The sequence below is a fragment of the Sinohyriopsis cumingii genome, chromosome 1 (genome assembly GCF_028554795.1).
Source record: "Sinohyriopsis cumingii isolate HCF-2022 chromosome 1, ASM2855479v2, whole genome shotgun sequence".
NCBI lineage: Eukaryota > Metazoa > Mollusca > Bivalvia > Unionida > Unionidae > Sinohyriopsis > Sinohyriopsis cumingii.
Window position 1 is genome coordinate 70,040,100 of NC_142961.1, and position 27,953 is coordinate 70,068,052.

Here is a 27,953-nt window from a genome sequence, read left to right on the forward strand (position 1 = left end):
ATATATTTTGAAATTGTACTGTAATTTCGACTATTTTCCAAGTGCAATTACATCCTCCAAACAGCACTCAGAATGAAATAAGCATTATATTTCATAGAGTCTTTTTGTCAATTGAAATTGAAAGACTTCATAATTTTCAAACACTATGATTTCAAACATTCAATGACAAACAGAAACACACTTGCAGATGTCAACATGCTGCACCGTTGGCACTGAAATCTGATGTACTTCATGTAGAACTGGTACAGATGAATCTAGTCCATAATCACAAATTTTCATAGAAACGACAAAAATACCAAAATCTATTTGTTCCAGATCAAATGGAAAAGTTATTGCAATTTTCACAATATGACTCCAAATTTCAATTATAAGTAGACCAAAACACCATTTACTTTATAAAGTTATGTCTAGTGCATGACTAAGTTCAAATGTTTCTGGGCAGAATTATGTGCACATTAATAATGTTGTTACTGTGTAATGATGAATCTGCACTTGTGTATTTAGTTTGGAATACAGCATACATTGAGTTACTTTGTTTCTTGTAGTGTATTTTTGTTTACATAATTAAGCCTTAGGTAGAATAAGAAAATTAGCATATATAAAAAGGTTACTGCATCTGTATGGGAAAATATGAACTCGTTTTGTCGGATGGATATACTGCACTCCCAAGATCATGCAGTATTTCCATCCAAAAAACTTGTTCATATTTTCCCATACAAATGCAGTAACCTATAAATATAAAATACCTCTACTTCAGTGCACAAAACATCTATACTACACAAACATCAAAACACCTCTACTACACAAACATTAAAACTACACAAACATCAAAACACCTCTACTACACAAATATCAAAATACCTCTACTACACAAATATCACAACACCTCTACTACACAAACATCATAACACCTCTACTACACAAACATCTAAACACCTCTACTACACAAATATCAAAACACCTCTACTACATAAACATCAAAACACATCTACTACACAAATATCAAAACATAGTGGTCTACTACACAAACATCTAAACATCTCTACTACACAAACATCAAAACACCTCTACTACACAAATATCAAAACAGAAAATGCATTATTGTTGAAACCTACATGAAGAGTGACACAAGCATTAAGGTTTGCCATTCAAATGTATACTACACAGAACTCCTTAATCTCATCATTTTTTAAAATAAACAATTCTGAAATTTTTTTTCATACTACAGCTTCAAAAGCAGATAATTCTTCATTAAAACACTCTTCAGTCCAGATATGTTTTAAAAAGAAAACCTGCAAATTCAACAAAACAGCCTGAAAAAAAATAATCTATAATTTTACCATGTGGGATAAAGTACCATTTCTAGCAAGCTTACTCACACTTTGCCTACAATTTAATGTAAATAAACTTCCACAACAATGTTGTGTAAATATGTTAACCTTACTAATTCTAAATCAGCTAAAATAAATTTCAAACCAATTTTTTCTAATAAAATGCAGAGAATCCCTATAGAGCACATTTGTTATAGCATGAATTTGGGTGTAGCACACTTGTGGCATGGTTCCCGAAATTTTTAAATAATTTCACCACTATCTTCAAGTACTGCAAAGTTTTGTGCCAAAATAAATAAGATTTTGATTTCATAATGTGGCAAGATGTGTTGTATTTTTGAAGAATAAAGTGTCTTATCATTGCATCTTTCTGGACATGAATAATGATATTAAACATTTTTATTTGTAAATGTTCATTTCAGTTGTGTCAATAATCACTGCACGTTGATCAAAGTTTATTTTTGAAAGACATCAGCTCAGTAAAAAGCTGGTAAGCACAAATATTACTGAGCAGTAATGACATTAAGACTTCTCTGTATTTGTCTTCAATGAATTCTCAGTACTATTACTGTTCAAATAAATGCCAATGGATGTATGAGAAAACATGGCATACACAATTAATTATCAAACTATGCAGTGGTTGAAAAAAGATTCTGAAGCAAATTTATAAATCAATGAATTCAGTAATTGCTAATCATCAAATTCAACCTCTCAGCTAAAGGTTGTTGAAATCATGGGGCAGTTATTTATGAAACATTTTAGAAAATTAGAAAAATGAAAACCAGCAATAAGCACCCATGGCATAGTGGTCTTGTCAGTCGCTATGCAATCAACTGACTGATGAATAATATTGTCCATTCCTTAAAAAAATTATTTCACTGGTCATCAACAACCATTCTTGCTGCAGTCATTAAAGCAAATAGGTGTGAAAGTGTTAATTCGTGGGTTTTTACAACAGATAATGGTACACGGAAACAAGAAGCTTGAATCCCCGTACTAAGTTTGATGTTAAACAAGCGCAATTTAGTAGCGAGAAGCAGCAGAAAATTGATTGTTTTTTAAAAACAATGAAGTAAATTACTGTTACATATTTAATTTATATCTCAGCATGCTTCTAGTTCAAAAACAGGGTTTAGCTCTCAAATTACTTTTTCTAATTCCGATTTGCAGCAGATAAAATTCTAGCAGTAGAGATATTTCTTAATAACCCTAGAGACATGCAAACCTATAGAACCATACATGTGCTTCATGTTTCCAAATGTAATTTTTCCAATTCTGTGTGTGCACTGAATTCATACACTTGATGATAAAATGACTAAATAGTATACTTCTCTGTGCATATTTATGATGGAATTATTATGGATTTACTCTTACGGATGCAATGAGATTGGTTTGTGAATAAACATGTTGTTACATTTTACTATAATGATGCTACTGACATGAACATCCTGTATATGTACCAATGCATGGGTCTCTGAATCAAGTAAAATACTAAATATGCCTGTTTTTACTATTCCTCATTTAATATGAATTGATTTAAGATGTTAACTGTGAGAATGAAGCATGTCATTTTGCACCCATTCCTACTACCCCACCATTTTGTACAGCCAAGGGTATAAGCATGCATCATTTCCTTCAGTTAACTGACTTGGTTGCTTAAAGCATGGTATGGTACATAGCACAGTCCTGCTCTGTGTTCCCTGACCATCATGCTTTTGTGGGGTCTCACTGTACGTTTCTTCAACACTACTTACTGATTGATAATACCTTAAAAGAACTACTCGTACCTCGTAAATCCAGCCATCCAAGCTAAAACTTTTAAGCTAAAATGCTACAGGTTACCTGACCACTACATGGTTATTGTCATTGTTATTATAGGTTCAATGTCAATTTTCAGCTAATGATAGGTTATACATGGTGGCTAGTATATTTTCGTGGAGGAAGAATGCAGGAAAACCCTTAAGAAGAACAAACAACCCATGTGAAACTACTGGCAAGCTTTATGACATACCCACAATGAATGAGTCTGAGACTCAAACCAATGCAGAATGAGGTGAGATGTTAGAGATCTGCAAAGGCAAGTGCCTTAGGCAACTTGGCATCCTAGGGCCCCACCTAATAGTAATCTCCCCATTATACAGAGATTGGTGCCAAATTCCATGAATACTTCAATTACTGCTAAGTGGAAAGCATGCTCTATATATGGATATAACTGCAGAGAGGCTGGAAGAGCCTATGTGTACTTTGATCAGTTACATATTATTCATGAAATATATTTTAGTACAAATCTGTTTTAAAGATACATCCCCTTAGCAACTAAACTGGGTCCTGTATATGATCATCAGTTTAAGTATCCAGAATCTACAGGAATTTTATCACAAAAGTATGATTCCCCATGAATGGGAACCTGTTCTTGGCGTTGACAGCAGGTGCCATCATGAGTGATATTGACCCATCATTTTGGAACTGTATGTAATTCTAGTCTACTGATAAAGCATTATTTTGCTGATTCTGCACATTTTTCACCAATTAAGTGAGGAAGCAGTTCTTATACAAGAGGGAACCAGGGAGGCTGTTGTGAGTGATTCAAATGGTGTCCTTTTCAGCCAGGTTACTACCCACGATAAATTCTGCTCTGTGCAAAAAGTGAACCTATTTGGATGAGTATAATCAAAACTGGACAGAACACTCGATAGGTCTGTGTTGACTGATATCCTCTCTTACATGATGATGCCGGGTGTCAGCTATCATGGAAACGTAGACTTTGTATAATCAAAACTGGACAGAACACTGGATAAGTCTATGTGTTGTCTGGTATTCTCTCTTCCATGATGATGCAGGGTTTTAGTTATCATGGAATGGTAGCCTTGGTGATTTGGTATTAACTGTTACTCGTCATAAAGCCAGTAGGAAATTAGTTATTTGAGGTATTGATGCCTGCAGTGGTATAATGTCTTCTTGGGCACACCAATGCGTGAAGATTTCCATTTGCCTTCATACACTTTTACAGTGGACAGCCATCTTGCTTGATCAATTTCTCCACCACTGGATGTGAGAACTGTTTGTTCCTGAAGGCTTGCTTAATATGATCCAAACATTCAGGATCAGTAACTCTGGGCTGGTTGAAACAGCTGCCATCATAGCTGCTTGAGCAGATGGGGAATATCTCAATTTTCCTGGAGATTTCTGTTGCAAGATGGATGACATAGATCTACATTTATTCCCATCTGAGTGGAGCAATTCAGGATGAAGCAACCCTCTGACTCTCTTGCCTTCTGTATCATCTTTGGAATCAGAGGTGTTGGAGGGTGGGCATATGCACACAGGCTGTTCCACTCTAAAGAAAGAGCACATACTGCCAAGGCCTCCTGACCTGGGACTGATGAGACAAAGGTTGGAAGTTTTGCATTCTAACTTGTTATGAATAGGTTCCCCATTGGTTGATTTCATCAGGCACACATCTGAGTAAGGTCAAGGGAAGAAGAGACCTTTGTTTGTATTAGCTGATTCTTCCAAGGCAATGAATCCAATGATACATTTAGTTGATCCGGAATATAATGAACTTGGGTGTAGATTTGTCATTCAAGATGCTGTTACATATATTTGATTTAATTTATATTTGATTTAAGTTGTTTTTGATTTGATTTGATTGTTTGTGGGTTTTGGAGTCTTTTTATTTTCTTTACATGTCAATGTAATGTAATTTTGTTTGTTAGGAATTTGATATTTTTCAGAAAATTCAGTTTGACCTGAGTTTTCCTTAGATATCTAATAATAGAAACACTTGTTTCTATTTTTGACTTAGTTCCTGGCCTTGACTGAGGGTCAAGTAAACAACTTTTTTCTAGGAGTAAAATGATTGGTTCTTATCAAGGACATACAGGAACTATGTGACTTTTACATGTAAACATGATCACGTCATCCTCTATTTCGCAATTAGGCATTTCCGAAACTGCGAAATACTTAGTAATAATAGTGATTTTTAGAAAGAGAGATCTCAGAGTCCGGGCTTTTAAACACTTGATGTCAAGTTGTTTTCTTCTGTTGTGACCAGTATTGAAGTATTGATGTTTTGAGTTTTTGAGTTATATGTTAATTTTTCTTCAGGTTATTTGGACTCTAGAAGATCAATTTGTTTCTCTGGAAATATTATTGTTATCATACAGAACTCTTGAACAAGGACTTTTCTTGAAAAATAATTTTGGATTTCCAAGAATGGAGGATTAATTTTTATGTTTCTACAAGGAACTGTAGACATCAACACAGTACAGGCTACAGCATACATGATCACCTTCCATCTTGGAATCTTAGATGAGACTCGAACTTGGAATCATTAGAACATTTCGATATTAGGACTTCACGAATTTTAATCGTGAATTATTCTTGTATTATTTTTAGCTTTGATTCTGGAAACCGTAAGTTTTCATATTTTTTCATTTTTACAGTATTTTTCCAGGGAAATAAATATATAATATTTTTTCAAAGCTTGTTGTTTTCACTCTTTCTTGTGTTACTGTTTATTCTAGCCTAAACATGTAACAGTGCCACTTCAGAAATATCCCAAGCAAGAATCAAAGGTCTGGGGACTTGGTCCCACTTTGCCATCACCACAGAGGAATTGTAAGACAGAATTAGATCTCCCTTCCCATGCAGATCATCTTGCAACCAATAAAAAGCTCTTGAAATGACTTTCATCCAAAGAATGTTGATATGTAAATGACAATCCTAAGGGAGCCATACTTTACTGGCTTCCTGGAATGGTGGAAGGTGGTGTGTTACCCAGCCCTCTCAGCTCATATCCATACAGATTATGATTTCTGGAGGTTGTACTGAAGAGAGATATCAAATGTGTCCAAATGAGGTTGCTCCTTGTTCTGAGATGGAACCTCACATTTGTGCAGACCAAATGTGGTTCAATGAGCCAAGTCTGAACAAAATGGGTGCACAAATAAGCAGTCACTAAGAGGACTAAGAGGTCTTCTGTCACAATGAGCAAACCCTCTAGGTGAAGGAATTCCTTGGTGGGTAGATCAGCCCATGTAAGCAATAAAGCCATCAATGTGCTGATTTTCAATGGTCATTCCTGAGAAAGACACTCTGTTTACCAGAATGTTGAACTCCATACTTAGATGAACAAAATGTTGAGATCATACAAGGTTGGATTTGTCCTTGTTGACAAGGAAACCATGGTTGGAAGAAAAGTAACAAGGGATATCATGACTTGATCAAAGATATGACTCTCCTGATTATTTACTAGAATTTAGTCCAGATAGTTGATGTTGCTGTCATGTCATCGAAGTGGTCTGGACATTAACCATTTCCTTGTCCATCAACTGGCTAAAACTCCAGGGACTTGTGTCAATTCAAATTGGGAGTGCCCTGACTGGTAAATGATGTTTTGTAGGCAAATTGCTGGAACTTCCTGAAAGTCATGTGAATGGGGACAAGATCTTCCAAGTCCACATTGATTGTGTAGTCTCCCTCCTGGATGGCATTTAGAACCCACAGTGGTGCTTTCACCATGAACTAATGGAGCTTGAATGAATTTAATGTGTTTAGGTCAGTGACAGAGCAATGAGTGCTGCATTTGTAGCTGAAGGAACCCTGGACAAAGGAGGAGGTGCACTGAAAGTGATAATGGGTCCCTTGGAAACCACTTGTCAGGTCCACAGGTCGTTGCAGCATTGTGACCATTAATGAAATTAGATGATAAAGGTTGCAAGCATAGCTTGGCCTTATGATGGTCATAAGAAAGGTGGAGGTAAAGAACACTGTATCTCGTTTTGCTAGTTGTAAGTATCTGATGTAATGGCATTGGTCAGAGTATATTGGGCAGCTACGTTAAAGACTGGGGTCACTCTGGAAACAGACTCCTATGCATGTCCTGTTGGACTGAGGGTGGGAGAAGACATGCTATGTTTGGCATGTTGAAAGATCACCAAAGATATTAGGTCCAACATAGAGCCCATGGCCATGATGTCGTGCACCAACTGCTGTTTTTCATTTCAAGTCTTCAAATCCATGTGTGTGGAGGCAGACCTGCCAACTCTGACGAGTCCATCTCAGTAAGACAGTTGAATTTTTGCTCAACTGAAAAGTTTGTAAAGTATACACAGACTTTATTTACCACTAGTACAGTTGCACAAACTCTAGTTCCAATCCCTATGCAGCTCAATGGCTTGTTGCTATCTCTCAACTTGACATGATTCGTTGGAAATTCTTTTCCATTTCACATGATGACAGCAATCATATCACCCACCACGAGATATACTCAAATTGGCATCTGATGTCCAATAAACAAACTGTGTCTTTTCCAGCTTTTATTCACAAGAATCTGAATACTCCTTTTTATTCTTCTGTGTTGATTATTAATACTTTTCAAAAACTTATTTTCCTTTCATCTTAAACATGTATCACTTTCTGGACGCCATTTAAAAAAATTCTATAATCAATAGTGTGATCATGCAGATGCCTCGCATGAACAAATAGGTGCAGTTTAAAGTGTCTGGGGTACTGCTGTAAAATTTCACTAATTCTAAGATGAAACCCGAATCCAAATAAAACACGGATGAACCAATTATCTGGAGTTTTCAGCAATGATCATTTTTCCGAAGTTTTTAATAGGATGCCGTAAGTCTGTATTTTAAGGGTAATTTTCATAAGACTTATGGCAAAGAGTTGGCAGGTCTGCAGAGGATGGTGTTGTCATCCCCAAACCTGAAATGTCTACTGCTGAGGTATCCAAATGGAAAAGTGGTGTGAAATGCCAGCTAAATGTGTGTGTGATTTGGATTACTAACATGGCTTCAAAAAAAATTCAGTCATATCGCTGTCTGCAGTGTGGCAGTTTATAGTGATGCCTAGCACTGAAGCATCATGCCACAGACATGTAGCATAAAGTCCCACCCAGTAAAATTCTCCTGACACCAGGCTGACCAATCCTAACACTAACCTCTTAATGCTGAGAACCAAAAAAGGCATATGCTAGTACCATTTTGTAAGTCTTTTGCATGATTCAGCCGGGGTTCAAACCTGTGACGTATCACATCTGAGGCAGATGCTCACACCACTCAAGTCACAAAAGCAGTCAAGCTACCAACTAAAGTTCGAGGAAGGCATCTTTGCTTGGTTGACACTTGGGTTTTGTAATTTACAATATAAGCAGCTCATAATGTCACTAATTCTGCCAGACTGTGGAAGTAATTTGAAAATGAATCTGTCCTTTTGAATCAATAATCAACTGAAACTGGAATTTTAGACCAGGCATTTGTTGTAGAGGGAGAAAGATAGAACTCTGGTTGCTGATTGCATGAAAACTTCTTCAGTTGAAGCCTATAGAGTCTTTGTGCATCAAATATTGTTTGATAACGGTGAGAGAACTTTGAGTCAGTTTTGTCATCTTTGGATAAAGGTGTTGAGGCTCACATCTCTTGTGCTACCTGCAAAGTAGTTTGAGATGTTGAGGATGGTGGCTCACACAATTCACACAATGTCCTCAGTTGGATATGGTGACTTCCAAGCTGTTGCCAAGTAGAAGCTCCCTTTGAGTGGCAAAGGCTTAAGAACAAATTGAAACAGCATTTATAGGATATAGAGGCTCCAAGCTGGGCATCAAACAGAGTGCCCAACAGCACTATCCAGGTTAGACTAACCCATGAAAGTGCATGTATAACCTGGTTGCTTATAACTAAACAAAGATCATTTTTCTGGTGACTGATACTTTATGATCAATTGTGGTCATGATCCATTATGATCAGAGGTATATGGTCTGGACATGACAAAACAGGGCCATCTTTGCTGGCATGACATTGTCCAGTATTTGAAATTGGGATGGGGGTATGGGATATTGATACATATAGCTGGTCCATAATTCTGATATGCAAGATGACAACTGAGACTGTTTGCTTGCTGTTGCACTTCCCAGCCAGTTATATGGTGTCAAACCTAGGGTGCAAACTGATGTTCTCATCCTTCAGAGTGCACCTATAAGCAGCATTCACCTTTAGCACCCTCAGTACTGTCACCTATTGACTTCTTTTCATAAATATGCAAGCCTAACATGTATTTTTAGATTTACAACAGGAGTAAAGTAGAGTGATTATCTGTCTGTAATAAAAAATAGAGCAGACAATATATAAAGGTGTAGTGCAGGATACATCCTGCTTTATGAGCCAGTGCTGAGCTACACACTATGATACTTACCTGTAAAAATAGAGCAGACAATATATAAAGGTGTAGTGCAGGATACAGCCTGCTTTATGAGCCAGTGCTGAGCTACACATTATGATACTTACCTGTAAAAGGGTGCACATGGCAGCCCCTACAGGTAGATTAATGCAACATCATTATCAATACTTATGCAGTAGATACCAAACTATGAATTCTAATAAAAGTTACCTGTAGGAAAGATTAACTGACTGCCTGTACATGTAAAATTACCAAAATGTTGCTTATAGTAACTATGAAGTAGATGCTATGACAAAACTGCATAGACAACTGTACGTATCTGACTGTGGTGGCAACTATATAGCGAAACAAGTGAGTTTTCTATTGTACACACCATACATTCACATAAAATGTACTAACATTTCAATACTGATACTTATGAAGTGGACACTATAAAATCAATTATAAGACAATGTTACATGTAGGAAAGGCCAAGTGATGGCCTATATAGGTAAAATCAGTAGAGCGTTACACATGTAACACCAAAGAGGACACTAAGACTAGATTAATACAGACCACTAAATATATATCCAACTGTAGTGGAAATCATACAGCAATATTATATGAGCTTTCTATATCATACACCAGAAATGTACATAGTTAAATGCAGCTACAGTTATGTGATGGGATGTAATTGCGACCCATGTAGATATGTATCAAGGGCATCTAAATGTGTGAGGTTTGTGAAGTCATGACACTGAAAAGCCAGAAACTGTCATTCAAGAAAAAAAGAACATTAATTTAGAAATTTATAGATGGAGTATACTTCCCTTAAAAAAGAACAATCCACCAACTTGCTTTAAGGTGGAGAACTTCAAAAATGCATGTAAAATGATTCCATGGCTTGTCTCTTGAGAACATGTTACTCGGCATAAGCAGAAGTAGTAACTTGAGTATTCACAGAATCTTGTGCCAATCTCTGTATCAAGGGCAGATCACTCTAACTGCCACCTAGGTGGGCAGATAACTTTCAGCTTTGTAAGCTAATACATTTTATCCTGGTAGGGATGGATTTCTGAGGTAGTAGTAGCTCTCCTAAGAAATTATGGAGCTACTTATTTCAAGAAGAAAAATCTTTTTACAGTGAACATTTTTCAAAAAGACATGAATCAGCTTGTTTTGAATTTCTGAGGTACTGAAATAAGTTGGACTATTGCAGTAAATACCAGGTAACCACCTCCTCAGATGAAGGAATACCAATATCTAACATGACAGCTGTGATGATGTCTATGATAAAACAATGGACTGACTAATTTTAATCAGTTTGTAATTTGTGATGTGTTAATGTCTTAAATGTTATGTTATACTATGCAACATGATATAGGTAATGTTAGCAACACCCTGTCTAACTCGTAGCTAAATCAATGCAATTTGCACAACACTTGTTGAAAACATTTGCTCAATATGAAATTAGAATTTTACATTTGTTTTATAATTTCAAATGGAATTTATACAATTTGTTGAATCATCTCAAACTTTTGCTTGCCAAAAGATAGAAATCATTAAACTAGTTTCATTGAGTTAGTGTAAAGTAAGATCTATTGTGACATTCTCTATTGTGAAGAAATGCTTTGAGATTTAACACAAAAATCATGCAGGGCCCCCGAGTGGCCGAGTGATCTAAAGCACTCTCCATTACGGATCACTGCCATCTCACCTCTGTCTGCATCGGTTCAAGTCTCGAATTCAGCCAATGTGGGTATGTGAGAAAGCTTGCCAGTAGCTTCTCGTGGGTCAGTGGTTCTTTCTGGGGTTTTCCTGGGTTCTTCCTCCACCATTAATACTGGCTGCCATATATAGCCTATCATGTGCTGAAAAATGGCATTAAACCCCACAACAACAACAAAAATCATGCTGATTGTTAGAGGACTGTTCAGGGAAGGCACATTTTGAAAAAATATATGCCAGGGTAAAATTGTTACTCCATGAGTTCATATGACAGGTATAAAAATCTTTTAATTGCATCTATGGGTGACTACTCCACATTTAAATTGCCTTCCCTGGGTCCCAATTAAATTTTATTGGAACCCTGGCAGTGAAAATGTGCTGGTGGGAGCATACATTAAATAGTTTGTCTGCCCACCATCAACTTAATAATGGGTGCAATGCTTACATTTATCCACAGAAAACAAATAGCATCTATGTACTGTACCTCCATTTTGTCTTCCAGTTCGTGCAGGAATTCACCCTCAGCAGCTGAGCTCATATGAGATGTGGAGCTCTTGGCACACATGATGGCACGGGACAGGTACTCCATTCTCTCCTGAAGGTCTACATCAGTACTGAAGGAGGAGATGTTTATCAAACTGTGCATCATGCTATTTCCATCTTATTAATGAGCGTTGCTAATAAAATGTTGGAGTATTCACCTTTGTAAACAATGGATATTTTTATATGGTGGAGGGTCAAAGCAATCCAAAAGCAAAGAAATATTTATAGTTTAATCTTCTTAGCATTATGTTAGCTAAACATTTATACTCGTGTATGGGCATTACAAAGAGTAGGAAACATTGCTCTGTCACCAACACTATATAAACCAAAAGTTGAATGAGTATTTAAAATTTAATTGGATTACACAGGATAAAGAACTCTGATTCCTTTTATCAGACACTCTATGAAAACTGTATGCTGGTGAGAGATTTTTTCTTGCAATGACACAATTATTAAGCTCACATCAAATTATTAGACAGAAAGTCTGTGAGGCCAGCGTACAGTAAATTGCTGATTTATACACTTCTTGATGAGTTTAAAATTTTCCATTTCAACACTTTTCAAGTGATTATTGCATTTTTTTAAAAAAAATTGAAACCTCTTTTCATTGTTATTTAACAGAAGACAGAAGTCACAATTACATCATCTTGCATCTAATATATCCAGAATTTACACCTATTCAACACCTCTGAGGTTTTGAGTGATGTGATACTGATGATGTAGTAATGTAAAGATCTAATCATTTAGAGTTGTGTGGTAAATGTTGGTATTACAAAAACAGAAGTGCTTGTGCAAGAATTCTTTCACCCAAATCAATCAGATAAATAAGAATTCTTTAGAGTGCTGTATCTTGCTTGCACTCTTGTATCTTGCTTGCACTCTTGATGCATTCCCAAAAACAAAGCATAGCAAATAGGAGCATACAAATAGGTCACTATCACCTACTTCTTGATTCCTTACTAGCCAGTGAAAAATGATATTACAGAAAAAAAGTTCCTTGTGATTGGTTGAGTAGAAATCTTAGTCTCAAGCTCAAGATTTGTACGATCTCAGGGCCGTTTCATAAATGAATATGCATAAGCAAAAACAATAAGAAGAGTTAAACAGCTGGAAATTATTCACTACAGTATTAAAAGCAAATGATGTTATTATGACATTCAGTTATGTAAGTTCAAAAGTATCCAGAGATGGCAATAGGAAATCAGGGTAACTACCCATAACTGTATATGTAAGTGTCTGTATGATCTTATGCACAGGTATCAGCTCCTCATACCCTGCATAATATGAAACACTGTTTTGTTGTGTGCAAAAATAGTGGCTGCATACTAATAAAGAATGCAAAATATCACAAATCAAAATATTTTAAAATCAATATAATTGAAATGCTTTCATAGATTTGATCGTATTCAGGCCACTCAAGGTGTGACATCACAATATCAGCATTTAAAAAAAAAAACAGTCTCTCAACATGACATGAGGAATACATCGCACTGTTTTTTAACATTACACCTTATAGATACAAAGTGATTTTTGGTTTAAAATGTGCTTCCAACAGTCCTCTTTCCCAATATGTGCCACATTGAAGTCAATTGAGAAAAGACTGCAATGGCATCTTATTCATCCAGTGTTGATGCATTGCGTATTTTGAATTTCTTAATTACACATCTGGATAAAATCCTAATCAGTCATCTTTTGTTTCAAGTTCTCAAATTTTCTCAGATGAATAAAATCACATGATTTTTTATTACTAAATATTCAGTTATTGTTGTAATAAAAGTGCCCAGGTATGCTGTCGCAAATGAATTACAATCAGACATGGTAAGCATTTCAGTGACCTTGATTTATTAGAGGTAAAGTTGTGACTTGCCTGAACAACATTTTCTCCAACCAGAAAATCAGAATCTGACAAAAGTGATCATAACAGTATTATATGAGGTTAAAAATATAAAAGTTTCCTCTGAAATTGCAATGGTTGGCATCTAAAAAAAGGACAGCTTTCTTTCTCGACATCTATTTTTATTTTTCACAATGATAAAGTGAAAGAACAGCTTACATGCAATGCCTACCTATGTCTTTCTGCAAGTCTAGACAGGATTCTTGCAGCTGCACCAAAGTTCTGATTTTTCTCATAATATTTCCACAGGAGATCTAGTGTTGCTGTGTCACCCACCTGATATCCCGCTCGTCTCTTCAGGTAGGGTTCCAAGAATGGAGATTGAATCTGTAATAATGAACAAGCTCAGACATCAAGATATAGTCTACAGTCATTAATCCAACACAATACTGTTCCTATTTTAAACTCTGGATTAAGGATGATTACTGATAAATATTACAATTTAAATACATTTCCCACAATTACAAGTCCAAGCAATCTGAAATCAAACAAACAATTTATAGGCTGGTGACTTTTTCACTGTGCCAGACTTTGTGAAATGTATACCAAAAATAACAGCCAATAAATAAAAAAGCAGAGATGGTTCTTTGGTAACAAACGTCCATAACGTAATAACTGAATAAGTAACATATTCTTGTGTACAAAAGTTGAGTCAATACACCATGATCTGCCATCATATAACACAAAAGCAGATCCGTCTATTCTGTATGCTCTACTAACTGCTCCTAACAAACTGCTAAGACACAGATCTACCAGCAAAATGTGTCATAGTAGATTAGGGTCTGTGTAGTTTGCAGTTAGGCTTGACTTATAAGTGAGCATATATGGCAAAAATGAATTAAATATGGACTAGTTAAAGATCATAGCCTTCTAATGAAAAACACCAAGGTAAGTGTGTTATGCAGAGTGGATATTTTTTATTTGGCACATACTCTGTGATTACATGGGAATCAAAACTGGAAAATAAAGGCAGAATCATTCCAATATTTTATGCACTGTAAATTCATAAATTTACACTAAGCCCACACAAGTTTTTTTTAAAATAATACAGTTAAACAATTTAATCCACAAGACTTTTCTTAATAACATCAATATCCTGAACCCTCTATTCTATAAACTTATCAAACTGACCCATATAGCTGGCATCTTACACAGTGAATTTTTTGTTATTGTCATTTAACAGTCTAAAAGAGAGATTGTGAAAATAAATCCTGAATAAATTTTAAATGTTCAGATATCATAACCTCTCCAGATCTGTAAATACTAAAATATAACAAATCACGAAAAACCAGCATTTTCTGCCATTTCTCATCTTTACATTCTCAAAATCATCAGCTATACAATACAATACTTGAAGAATAAAAAACATATATAGGATCAAATGCATTATATTATCTTGTGCTGATAAATAAAGTAATGTTTCATTACTTCAAGCAACTTTTCCTTTGCTGATAAACAAAGTTGTACTATCTCTAGCAACATTTCCTGTGCTGATAAACAAAGTTATATTACCTCTAACAACATTTCCTGTGCTGATAAACAAAGTTATATTATCTCTAACAACATTTCCTGTGCTGATAAACAAAGTTGCATTACCTCTAACAACATATCTGTAGCATTCAGACCAAAGAGCCACTCATAGAGTGACACATGAAACAGCTCATCATCAGACTTTAGGGCTAGCTTGAACACTTGATTCTTCTAAAAAAAACAAAAACACAATCACAGTATTAATTATCAAGTCATTCCCTCATCAAAATAATTACTACTTAGTACAGAATGGACGAAAAAAAACCCACTGTAATAACTATCAGACAAACCAGCTTAATTCTGACAAAGTATTTCTCTATAACAGACCCATTCATGATAATATTGATAAAATTCACAACAGAGCTGTGTAGTACACTGCTCCCTTGCTTTAGCATGCATGGGTAACATAAGAATCCACTTGTAATGCCAAACAAGGTGTGGATCTCATCTTTTTTCTTATAGAAATAGCAAAATAATAAGCTATTATTTGCTGGACTAAAAAAAGTTCAATTACATATGGTAAATTAAAGTTCAATATATTGCTCATATCATCAAACATGGCTGTTAGTGTGTAGAAATTTGGAATCATCTTCATGAAATTTTCGCATTTTAATTAAAAAAGTTATTTATTTTGCACGAGTAACTGTAAATAACACAATATATACAACGGATGAAACTAAGAATAGATACTTTGCTGTAGCATAATAGGTTATGAATCCTTAAAACTAAGAATAGATACCTTTCTGTAGCATAATAGGTTATGACTCCTTAAAACTAAGAATAGATACCTTTCTGTAGCATAATAGGTTATGACTCCTTAAAACTAACCTATTATGTTAAAGAAAGGTATCTATTCTTAGTTTTAAGGAGTCATAACCGATTATGATACAAACTATTTAACAGATCAGCTGTCTCCAGCCCGTTACAGTACATTGCAGGTGCTGGTATCACAGTAATGCCCCCATAGTAATGCTGCTGAAATAGGTGATACAAGGTAAAATTTTGGGATAAGAAAGGCCTGTTTCATTATTCCTTGTAGGCTTAATGAATAATAAAAAATCCAGAATGAATAAGCCTGAGCTGAAATCAGCAGGTAGTTGCAAATGATAAACAATACCAGGTAGTTGCAAATGATAAACAATACCAGGTAGTTGCAAATAATAAACAATACCAGGTAGTTGCAAATGATAAACAATACCAGGTAGTTGCAAATGATAAACAATACCAGGTAGTTGCAAATGATAAACAATACCAGGTAGTTGCAAATGATAAACAATACCAGGAGTTGTCAATTTATCAACAGCATCTTCTTGATTTAAATGACTACATTATTCAAGAGTTTTGCTCATCTGCATCCAGAGAAATCTGCCTTGTTGCTCTCTTGCAAGCCCAAAAGTTCTGTTGAACTGTCACCCACCATCCCACCATGGACCAAGTGCAGATTTCATAGGTTTAGTCTGATTGACACCCATACAGGTAATGGAGGTGTGGTGATTATCTTTACACACCTTAATCCTCTTACATATACCATATATAATTTTGCCCAATAAAACTAAAGAGAACAAAATGATGGCATTTACAGGCACAAAAAAAATCAAACATGGCTCTAAGCTTACATTGAAGTTGATGCTAAGAAATGATATAAATGCTAGAAAGAACTAATTACTAACAAATAATCATCTGCCTGAAATAAGATGCAGTAAGGTCAAGATTAGAAAAACTGTTAACTACTACTGAATATCAGAACAGAAAATAAAGATGGTGCCGAATAACTTACTGTATGATGAAATTGAGAACTGAAATGGTGCCAGTTAACTTACTGTATGATGAAATTGAGAACTGAGATGGTGCCAGTTAACTTACTGTATGATGAAATTGAGAACTGAGATGGTGCCAGTTAACTTACTGTATTAGAAAATAGTGAACAGAGATGGTGCCAGTTAACTTACTGTATTAGGAAATAGTGAACTGAGATGGTGCCAGTTAACTTACTGTATTAGGAAATAGTTAACAGAGATGGTGCCAGTTAACTTACTGTATTAGAAAATACAGAACTGAGATCGTGCCAGTTAACTTGCAGTATTAAGAAATAGTGAACTGAGATGGTGCCAGTTAACTTACCATATGATGAAAATGAGAAATGAGATGGTGCCAGTTAACATACTGTATTAGGAAATAGTGAATTGGGATGGTGCCAGTTAACTTACTGTATTAGGAAATAGTGAACTGATGGTACCAGTTAACTTACTGTATTAGGAAATAGTGAACTGAGATGGTGCCAGTTAACTTACTGCATGATGAAACTGAGAACTGAGATGGTGCCAGTTAACTTACTGTATTAAGAAATAGTGAACTGAGATGGTGCCAGTTAACTTACTGTATTAGAAAATAGTGAACTGAGATGGTGCCAGTTAACTTACTGTATGATGAAATTGAGAACTGAGATGGTGCCAGTTAACTTACTGTATGATGAAATTGAAAACTGAGATGGTGCCAGTTAACTTACTGTATTATGAAATAGTGAACTGAGATGGTGCCAGTTAACTTATTGTATTAGGAAACAGTGAACTGTGATGGTGCCAGTTAACTTACTTACTGTATGATGAAACAGAGAAATGAGACGGTGACATTTAACTTACTGTATCACAAAACAAACTGAGATGAAAATATTCATATATGATGAAAACAAAAGAAAATTTGTGGACTAAACATATAGAGTGTACTTCACTTGTGATGAGAAAACTCTCTGGATCACTCCAACTTAAGGCACAACATGGAAAGTATTTGAGAGAAAGTGTATGTAAAATTTCATGATTGGATGAAATAAATTAAGAACAAGACCCCTTCTGTCTTGGAAAGCAGAAAACATTTGATTGCTAAAACAAGTCAGAACACATGATTTATGTCTTTTTTACTTGAGAAGACTGTATTTGTGAGATACTGGAAGGACCCCTAAGGTATTATGACCAAGTAAAATGTATTTAATGAAGAAACCTATAATAAGCTGTCACATTTGTAAGTGCTAACATTCCAGGTACTAGCTCTGAATATTATTTTGCATGCTGTAGTAAGCTGTCACATTTGTAAGTGCTAATATTCCAGGTACTAACTCTGAATATTATTCTGCATGTTGTAGTAAGCTGTCACATTTGTAAGTGCTAACATTCCAGGTACTAGCTCTGAATATTATTTTGCATGTTGTAGTAAGCTGTCACATTCATAAACGTTAACAAGTCATGTACCAACTCTGTGTGGCTTGATTTCCAAACACCACTACTCAAGCAAGAATGACTTAGTAATATTCCAGGTACTAACTCGGAGTAATTTTATTTCCAAACACCATACTTCAAGGATGAATGAGTTATAGCAGAGCTCTATGATAATGGAATTTTACATATTTAAAAGACTTCTCTTAATTTAAAAGCATTTGTATGCACTGATACTCACATAGTGTTCAGCATCTGCAGCAGACAGACGGCTTGGATCTGGGGCAGGGGGAGGGCCCGGGGACTGGGGAATGCTGGGAGACTGGGGGTGAGATATGCTGGCAGACATCAAGTGACACAATGTCTCTGTTATACATTTGTAGCATTCCTTCCTGTAATACAATGTATAGATGTACTATGACTGTTCAAAGGAATGCATTGTCTCACATGCAAACAATGTCATGACACAGTTTTCTAGGTATGCAGGACTGTAAATCCTAGAATCTGGACACATTTTTTAGACATTTATTATTACAGCTTTCGAGTTATACAGGACAGTAAATTCTACAATGTGGATAGAATCTTTATACACACAATAATATTACAGCTTTCTAGTTATGCAAGACAGTAAATCCTAGGAATCTGGACACAATCTTTAGACATATATTATTACACTTAAGTTTGATCTGAATGCAGATAATGAGAAGTTATTTCACCCTCAAAAACTTTATCTCAAAATGTTATAACTGTTACACAAATGCTGGCAGAAAAGTGATACCATTTGTCATAACATTCATGTGTGACAAATAATAATAATAGTAATAATAATTTTATAAAAAAAAAAAATAATAATAAACTATAAAACGATTATATTTTACCCAAAAATTCATTACTTTGAAGCAATGTCCAAGATAGGAAACTGAAGAAGCAAACAACTCAGTTAAAATTACAGTGAAATAATAAGCTGTCATTTAAAACTTCTGACCTATTCATCATTTCCTGCACTCCCTGCATGTCATCTGGCTGTTCATCATTTTTGTGGAAAAGAAGAGCTAGCTGATGGGGGTCCGCTTTATTGGCCATAGCCAGGCACAGGTCTACAATACCCTCATAAAAATGGACACTTGCAAATTGGTTACACACCTCTGGCAGATTCAAGGGTTTGCTCACACTCTTGTACAGCTAAAACAATGTAAGTAATTCTTTGTACAATTATTAATCTCCACTGGAAGTCATTGTGGTGACACCCTCTCTCTATACGCTTTATTTCCTTCCTTAGATGTCTATTTGAATTTATAATCTCTCTCTCTCTCTCTCTCTCTCTCTATATATATATATAGGAGCTGAGTACAGGGTTTGGGTACAGGGGCTGAGTACGGGGGTAGAGTACATTTTTTGTACCTATTTTGTCTCTAAGTTAATCCATAATGTCTGGGATGAATGAAGTCTTTAACATCATCTTAAATTCTAGTAAGTGCTTATCATTTTCTGGATTTGATCATTATTGTTCAACAGTTGTATTGTTGATTGCTTTTTGTGATTGTACAGTGATTAAATCCCACATACCAATCCATCATCAGTTCACTTTAGTGCAGCCAGTTAAACTATTTGTTGACATAATTAAGCCATTTGTTAGATTAGTCCAACTAGTCCCGCACTCTTACAAAAAGTTGTTGTTGTTGTTGTTATGGTGGGGTTTAATGCCATTTTTCAGCACACGATAGGCTATGCATGGCAGCCAGTATTAATGGTAGAGGAAGAACTCGGGGAAGAACCACCGACCCACGAGAAGCTACTGGCCTTACAAAAAGTGCTAAAATTATTGTATAATTACTATAATATATATCACGAATGGCCCACAAATTGTACATCTATGGTTCCTGTGGACTGCGGTGTTGAATATGTTGGACCACCTTGATTTATGCCATTGCAGTGCTAAAAAAAATCTGATCGCCTGATGCCCTGGGTCCCTCTAATTTTAGATAGGGCCCGTCATGTATTTAAAGAGGCGTGTGCTCATAGGGCATGTCAAAAACAATTATAATCTGCCTGAGGAAACTTTGATCACGCCGATGAAATGTGTAAATTATTTTCAAGGTGTTGACACACCTGCCATAAAACAGTGCAGTCTAAACCTGATCACCAATGTCCTACATCAAACTGAGATAAGATTTGAAGCAAAGCCAAAAAAAAGGAAAAGATTTTGTACTTCCAAACCCCTGACACAGTCGTGTTTCAAGGAAACACAATTTTCTTCAATTAATCTTCAAAAATAGAAAGACACCCTCCCCCAAACTCCATCAATTTTAGTATATGCCAGTTACATGTAGCATGTATAAACAAAGTCATGATAGGAGCTGATGTAAATCTATCCCTTGGGCATTTAAATAGCAGCAATTAAATACAAAGAGGTCAGGTATAAATAACCATTTCACATATTACTTAACTGGCTGAAAAAACCTAGTGAGATGTATTTGAAGACTACAGTAATTAAGACCACTGTGCTAATTTGCACAGGTAGGTTCAGGAAGTGGAACAATCCATTATACGTAAATCTAAGAGATGCTAGATGCATGCATTACATATCACTGCCTCGAATGAGAATGTTTAACAGAGAAGTACTATATTTTGGACAAGTTTGTGAACCATGGCAACATTTCTTTGAAGTCAGATTTTATTGCATATATAGAATATATATAGAATGCAAAGCATGATCATTTCAGCTGCCAGAACAGTGTTCAAGTGTAAGTCATTTTTTAAAGTAGATTTAGGAAACAATTAGCTATCTGCAAAACCTAACAAAATTAAATTCCAGAACTCTTACCTGAGTTCAGTAATGGCCAAAACAAATGCAGGGCCCAATTTGGATCATTTAGGATTTATTTGTGGGGCCCCCTGTGAGCAAGGCATTTGGAAATAAACTTTTTAACAAGTTTTATGATACTGAACTTAAAATTTTCTTCCATCACTTTCAAATTACTTTCTCTATAGATATATTTTTTAAAATAACGAGTTGGGCCCCTGTGGCCTCTGAGTGCAGGGCTCCAAATCAGTCCAATCAGCCTAAGACTGGCCCTGGTTGAGCTTTACTTTTTGAAGCATGCCAGAAGGAAAAAAAATAAAGAAAAAAAAAAGGGGGAAGGGGAGGGGGTATTAATTCTTTGCACATACTGCAAACAACACATCGACATACATCAACTCTGTTATGACCAGGATTCACTCAGAGAATACAGCAGAATAGTTTTAACACCAGGACCATCCAGTCCCTAGCGACTGTAGTGATGAACATTAATGACACTTGCATTACCTTCAAACCCCTTTGAACTCTATTGAATTTATATTTGAACTAAAGCTACTGCAACATTGTGTGACAATATTAAGAAAGGAGAAGTTTTGGGCATGTGTAAATTCGAGCCCAAGCCTGTGGAATTTCAGTCAGGGCTTGTGAGTTTATTTAGGTCACCAGCCCTGTGCTTGTGCCTAAAAAAATTTTCTTTGAGCACTGGTCATTGGTAAATTAAGCCTATGGCTTTTATCTCTAAATAAATTTATTGTTTCTGGACAAGCTCGTTATATCTTCCATATTTACCAAAACCTGATTAAAACCTCTACAGTCATTATTTCAACTGATCACTGACAACATTTACACCTGATAACAATGGCAGAACCTCCAACAAAAAGGAGCAAAAATCTAACATTGGAGGAAACAACTGATGCAATTTAAAGAAGTTAACTTTGAATTCATACTTGCAATTCATATGTACCTATCTTCATATATAGTATAATTTTCAGATGAATGGATGCAATATTTTAACATGAACTATACATAAATACAATATATGCATAGTGACTAAGGGTATTTTTCCTTCTTAAACAGTGTTGAATTTCAACCTTGGAAACTGTCCCTTTGCACAAACCTGTTGTGAAAGAACTGTTATGTATATCTATATTTTGTGTATTAATTTTCATTATAAAGACTGAAAGTGTCAACTACTAAATAATATATTAAATACTCATTTTCTTTGTGGTTGTGGATTTGTACTTTAGGACAGGTCATTATTTTAGCACCCATGTTATAATACTTTGGGATGAGAACATTTCATTGAGTAAATATGTTTACCTGGAAAAACCAGGCTGACCTAATTCCTGATTGGTTGACTGCTGGAAATTCAGTCAAGGACCTGACATTATGGTTTGATTGATCTAGAATGAATATGCAATTCTCATTCTCTTTTCTGTATTACATCTTAGTTTTTCATGTAAGGGATAACTGACTGAAAATTATTTATTCCTGGCAAAAACATCAGTCGTAGAAGAGTCAAATAGTTGTGTTCAATTCAGTTGAAAGGATTCAATTATTTATTTAACTTATTCATTGGAATTTTAGGACTATTTAGAATGTCATTCTTTAGTTATTTTTAATTTTTCACTTTCCTAAAGTTTTTATATTTTCAATTTTCCAAACCTAGTTGGCTTTCACTCTAGTATGTTACTTAGTTTAAGACCTTAGAGTCATAACAGACACTCTTTTTGTTGGCAGAGAAGATGGTTTATCATAAAAGGTTTTACTCTATGTATGTATGTATATATGTATGTATGTATGTATGTACGGACATATGTCTGTATGTATGCATGCATGTATGTGTGCATGTATGAATGTATTTATGAATGCGTGCATATATATATATATATATATATATATATATATAGAGAGAGAGAGAGAGAGAGAGAAAAATCGTTTTTAAGTATATAGCATCCACCTGTCATATCCAGTGTCAATTGATTTACAGCTCATTTGGCTGCATGTACTCTGTACACAAAGCAGTCATTCTTTATTATTATGATCATGCAATATAAATTTTATTTATTGACACTTTATGGGACAGGAAATACTCTGATTTTAGCGATAATAAATTTTCATGGTTCTGCAAAAAATAATGTATACTCATACCACAAATTTCTTTGGGTCTTCATATGTGTAGTATTGTAGTTACTATGCAATCTAAGAAAACTGATGCCCCTACAAAATTCACAAAATCACCCTAACTTTTCGATGATTACTTCAGCTTTAGAACTAAATCAACACCATTAATAAATTAATAAAGGATATTAACTATACATTTTGACCACTCATCTATTTTCTGCTGAGGCACACATGTAAATAGCTACCATATCTATTGAACTGCAATATTCTTCTGTCACATGACAGTAAAAATACTAATCTTTTTGTTTAACAAGTTGTCCTTATTATCTGCATGGATTGACTCAACTTCTATTCAATTTTCTATATTTTATAAACCCATTGCAATAACTGAACTAAATTTCTGCAGTTAAATTTACCTCTCAACATAAAAATTTAATTTTATCCTTTTCAGGCTGGTTGTGCACATTAAGCAATAAATTATCCAATGTACACAATACAGCTCCATAATTCTGTCGTAAGGATCAAGTCCAGAGAGACATAAGTGCAAAGTCAGAATGTAATGCCATCAAGAACTAATAACATGTAAATAAATACAGGTCTAATATTCTTTAGTAAGGACAAAGTCCTTGGCCTAATAATTACAAAGTCAGCAGATAACCACCATCCTGAACAAATAACATCAAACAGTAATATCAAGACTTCTTACCTTTAGGGCTTCCTTAAGCTGCTCTCTTCTCTCCATCTGATTCTGGTTGATCTTTGCGGACTGTAGCAACTCATTAGCCTGAAGGGTTAAATGTATAAAGTAACAGCAGTGACAGACGAATTTCCCAGGCTAAAAGGTAAATATCTACTATGATATACAACCATTGAAAGTAAAAATTAAAGTATCCTCTTTACATCAGTACCCTAAATAGTTGCTGCAGCTTTGCTGCTATTATTTCTCCTTATAACACATTTTACTAAGAACCCTGTGATGACATAAAGTCTCGGATGGTGGGTTGGTTTTCAATGGTACATTCAAAAGATTAATGGTTACATCATGATGAGGAAATGAAAGCAAAGTGCCTTTCCCAAAGAATTAGCTAGGCAATCCAGTCTGAGGTCAGGAATCTAACCTGCATCAGTTGGACTGTAAGAGAGCTACTCGGACCCTGTACAAGACCTTAAAGATGGAGGAAAACAGAAAACCTCTAGCAACAATATTTGTGTTTGTAAAACACATTTTGTCCTCACTGTGCATCCAAAAGGTCAAAGTCACCTAAAAGTTTTAAAAAATAACTGAAAAGTCTGAAAAACTGCAAAATCTAATCAGGTCATCCTCATATGCATCCAAATCATGCATAACAAATTCCACTGATCCCCTTCAACCTGTCTTTTTGCTAACAAGGTTTCTGTTAAAAAGTTAATTAGTGGGTAAAACAAAATTACAAATGTGAAAGTATCATAAATGGTAGATTATATACCTGCCATGTAAAATATGTTTGAGGAAATCCTTCTTTCCATCTTGGTGAACTTTACCTTTGACCTACTGACCTCAGAATAAACTGATGCCTTTCTTTTCACAAATACATGCTATCCACCAAGTTTGGTCTTGGTTTGTAACATATAACATTATTCTGAGAAACCATTTTCTGTCTTGGGAATCCCTATGACCTTGACCTTTACTTAATGGTATTCCTTGTCTCAAATGTATGTCATCTACAACGTTTCATCCAGATATATAATGCATAACTTAAGTAATTTGTGGATATTAGTTTTTCTTCTTTAGGGTCCCTGTGACCTTGACTTTTGTTGGATTCACCCTAACTGAATAGGTGTCTTTCCTGTCTCAAATGGAATCCATTCACAATGTTTCATCAAAGAAGAACTCTATATATTTAACATAAACCATTTTTCTTCTTTATGGTCACTGTGAACATAACCTTTGATCTAATAAAATTTCAAAGGGATACCTTGAACATTTGATTTTTACTCCAGAAACAAAAGTGTGTATGAGTGTGTATGATGGATGGATGGATGTACAGAAAATTGGATAAAAACTTCCAAAATATTTAACTCTAGAATTTTATATAGCAAAGGCATATCAACACCACTGAACTAATATGTGTATGAAATGGGAAATATTTATATATCATATGACCACAAAAACAGGTCTAGACAGATATAAGTCTTTCAGTGAAAACTCTATGCTCATAGGGCCATCATAATAGGATGAGCAGCTATAACAAGATTTTCAAGATGGCCACAGCAACTGCCACACTGCACACCAGATCAGTAACATTTTCATTCTGGACTAACTAGACATCATAATAAGTCTTTCAGTGAAAAGCACATACTAATATGTCCATCTATTCAGAAGGAGAGGCAATAACAAGATTTTCAAGATGGCCACTGTAGTGGCCAGATTCAATGCACAATCAACACCATTTTCATCTAGGACTAACTAGACCACTAAATAAATGTGTATGTGTAAAGTTTCATGGCAAACCTTTCAAGTAGATTAGGAAGAGTAGCAATAATAAACTTGTAATAATGGACAGAAGGACGATGGCCAGATAACAGACCATTCCATAAATTCTTGTGGTCTACTGGGACTGGCCATGGTAAGCCACAGCAGTAGCTCTAGTTTTTGTTTTTTTGTTCTTCGCACATCCCACAATGCATACATACCACCCAGCCCCTAGCTGCATTTACGATTTCATACCAATATGTTCATCTTGCCTCAATCAGTGTAGACAGAAATTAAGTCAGATGGAAGAGCCAATATACCGATATGATCATGTTGCCTTAATTGGTGTAGACAGTAACTAGGTTTGACAGAAAAGTCAATATGCTTGTTATGTATATTTACTTTATATTTGATTTAATTCAATTGATTGTAAGTTTTAAAATCTTTTAATTTTTTAATTTCATTATATGTCAAAATAATGTAATTTTGTTTACTAGGAATTTGATATTTTCCAGAAATTAGTTTGACCTGACTGTTAGTTGTAAACACCGAACTTTGTATCTTATGCTGACCTAGTTCCTGGTCTTGACTGAGGGTCAAGTAAACAACTTTTTTAAATTCATTTTTAATGTAAGAATAATAATCGTGGAATCGAGGCTGTACTGGTTTACATGCCATTAGACTTGTAGATTCCTTCCAAGCCTTTCTAGAATGTGATCACGTGAGCCTCATCCAGAAATCTGTTTTACATCTCCATCTCAAGTTACTGTATACATTTTGTTATTAGAGATATTTCTGAGTTGGGCTTCTAAACACTGGGACGTAAAGATGTTGATTTTATTGTGACAGTTTGGAGTCATAATTTTTATTCAAATTATTTGGATTCTAAAAGATTAATTCTTTTTCCAGGAAATATCTGAGTGCTCATATAGAATTCTTGGATAAAGACATTTGCTTAAATTTTATTCGGAATTCAAACACCGGAATATTGTTTGTGGGCCAGCAAAGAACTGTAGACACAACAGCACAATACTGACAACAGTATATGTCATCACCTTCCATTTTGGATTTTTTGTCGTGACTCAAACTCAAACTTCATTAGAACATTTCATTACTAGGACTTCAAAAATTTAATTTGTGGATTATTCTTGGATTATTTTTGGATTTGATTCTTAAAACCGGAAGTTCTTATTTTTTTCATTTTTTTTATAGTGTTTTTCAAAGGAAATAAATTATTTGTTAAATTTTTCAAAGCCTGTTGTTTCACTCTTTCTTTTGTTACTGTTTATTCATGCTTAAACACATAACATAAGATGCTATCTATGAAACTGACCCCATATTTCTTCCCTCTGGGTTGTATCCAAGATAGAAAACATTCATTATCATAAACATTTCCTCCCTATATCATCATATCTTGCTAAATCAGTGAAGACAGAATTAATGTTACAAAAAAGTATCCAAAATCTCTTCAAAGTGAGATTTCATATTATCTCACGACATATATTTATGAAAATATTGTGATTACTGTGAGAGGTAGGAACAATATAAAGCATGAAAAATAATTCTTTAGTTTTGTAATTATTATTGAAATACAAGTTGAAAAATTCCTCCAATCTGAGGACATGATCAATTTTTCTTACAAAGCACTACTAATATCAGGAAATTAAAGAATATTTTGCCTGTATTTTAATCCTCAATGCCTTTTTAATATTCATGGAAAAAGTATTAATTCTGTACCTAGCAATATGAAAGATATTTTTAAATCTCAATTTGAGGAGGAAATTTTTTAGATGTTCAGTGGAAAGAGAACCAGGAAAACAGTAACAGAAAGATGAACAGATAAACATGATCTATGACAATACACCTGCAGGACACACAGTACTAATGATATGGAAAAATGAGAACCAGCCTGGAAATGGGGCATATATGTGTTTGGATGACCATGATTGGTTAATAATGTAAGTTATGTTTTAGGAAAAAGACTCTTTTGAGAGCTTATCCTAGCTGTAAGTGAAAGAAAATTGAGACGTTTTATTGATGGAATTTCAGTCCTTTAACGGTCTTGAGTTTGGAACACTCATTACTAAAATTAGCACCTGACTCTTTGATGCGGAATTGAAAGCACGTTTCAAACACATGCAGGTCCAGAAAATGCTGCAGCTCACATCCTTTCCTCTAC

At 34.9% G+C, this 27,953-nt stretch overlaps 1 protein-coding gene across 3 annotated transcripts in view; it reads right to left on the reverse strand.

The window, feature by feature from the left end:
* The window catches only part of LOC149807082 (nuclear pore complex protein Nup155-like), a 149,411-nt gene that overhangs the window by 20,614 nt on the left and 100,844 nt on the right, over positions 1-27,953 (reverse strand). For all 3 annotated transcript variants that reach the window (XM_089961670.1, XM_089961656.1, XM_089961662.1), the window contains exons 26-31: positions 24,029-24,106; positions 19,384-19,580; positions 18,640-18,790; positions 15,259-15,363; positions 13,835-13,989; positions 11,710-11,839 (exon numbers count right to left, since the gene is read on the reverse strand). In XM_089961670.1, coding sequence (XP_089817796.1) covers positions 11,710-11,839; positions 13,835-13,989; positions 15,259-15,363; positions 18,640-18,790; positions 19,384-19,580; positions 24,029-24,106 — 816 coding nt within the window. The remainder of the gene's footprint in view (positions 1-11,709; positions 11,840-13,834; positions 13,990-15,258; positions 15,364-18,639; positions 18,791-19,383; positions 19,581-24,028; positions 24,107-27,953) is intronic.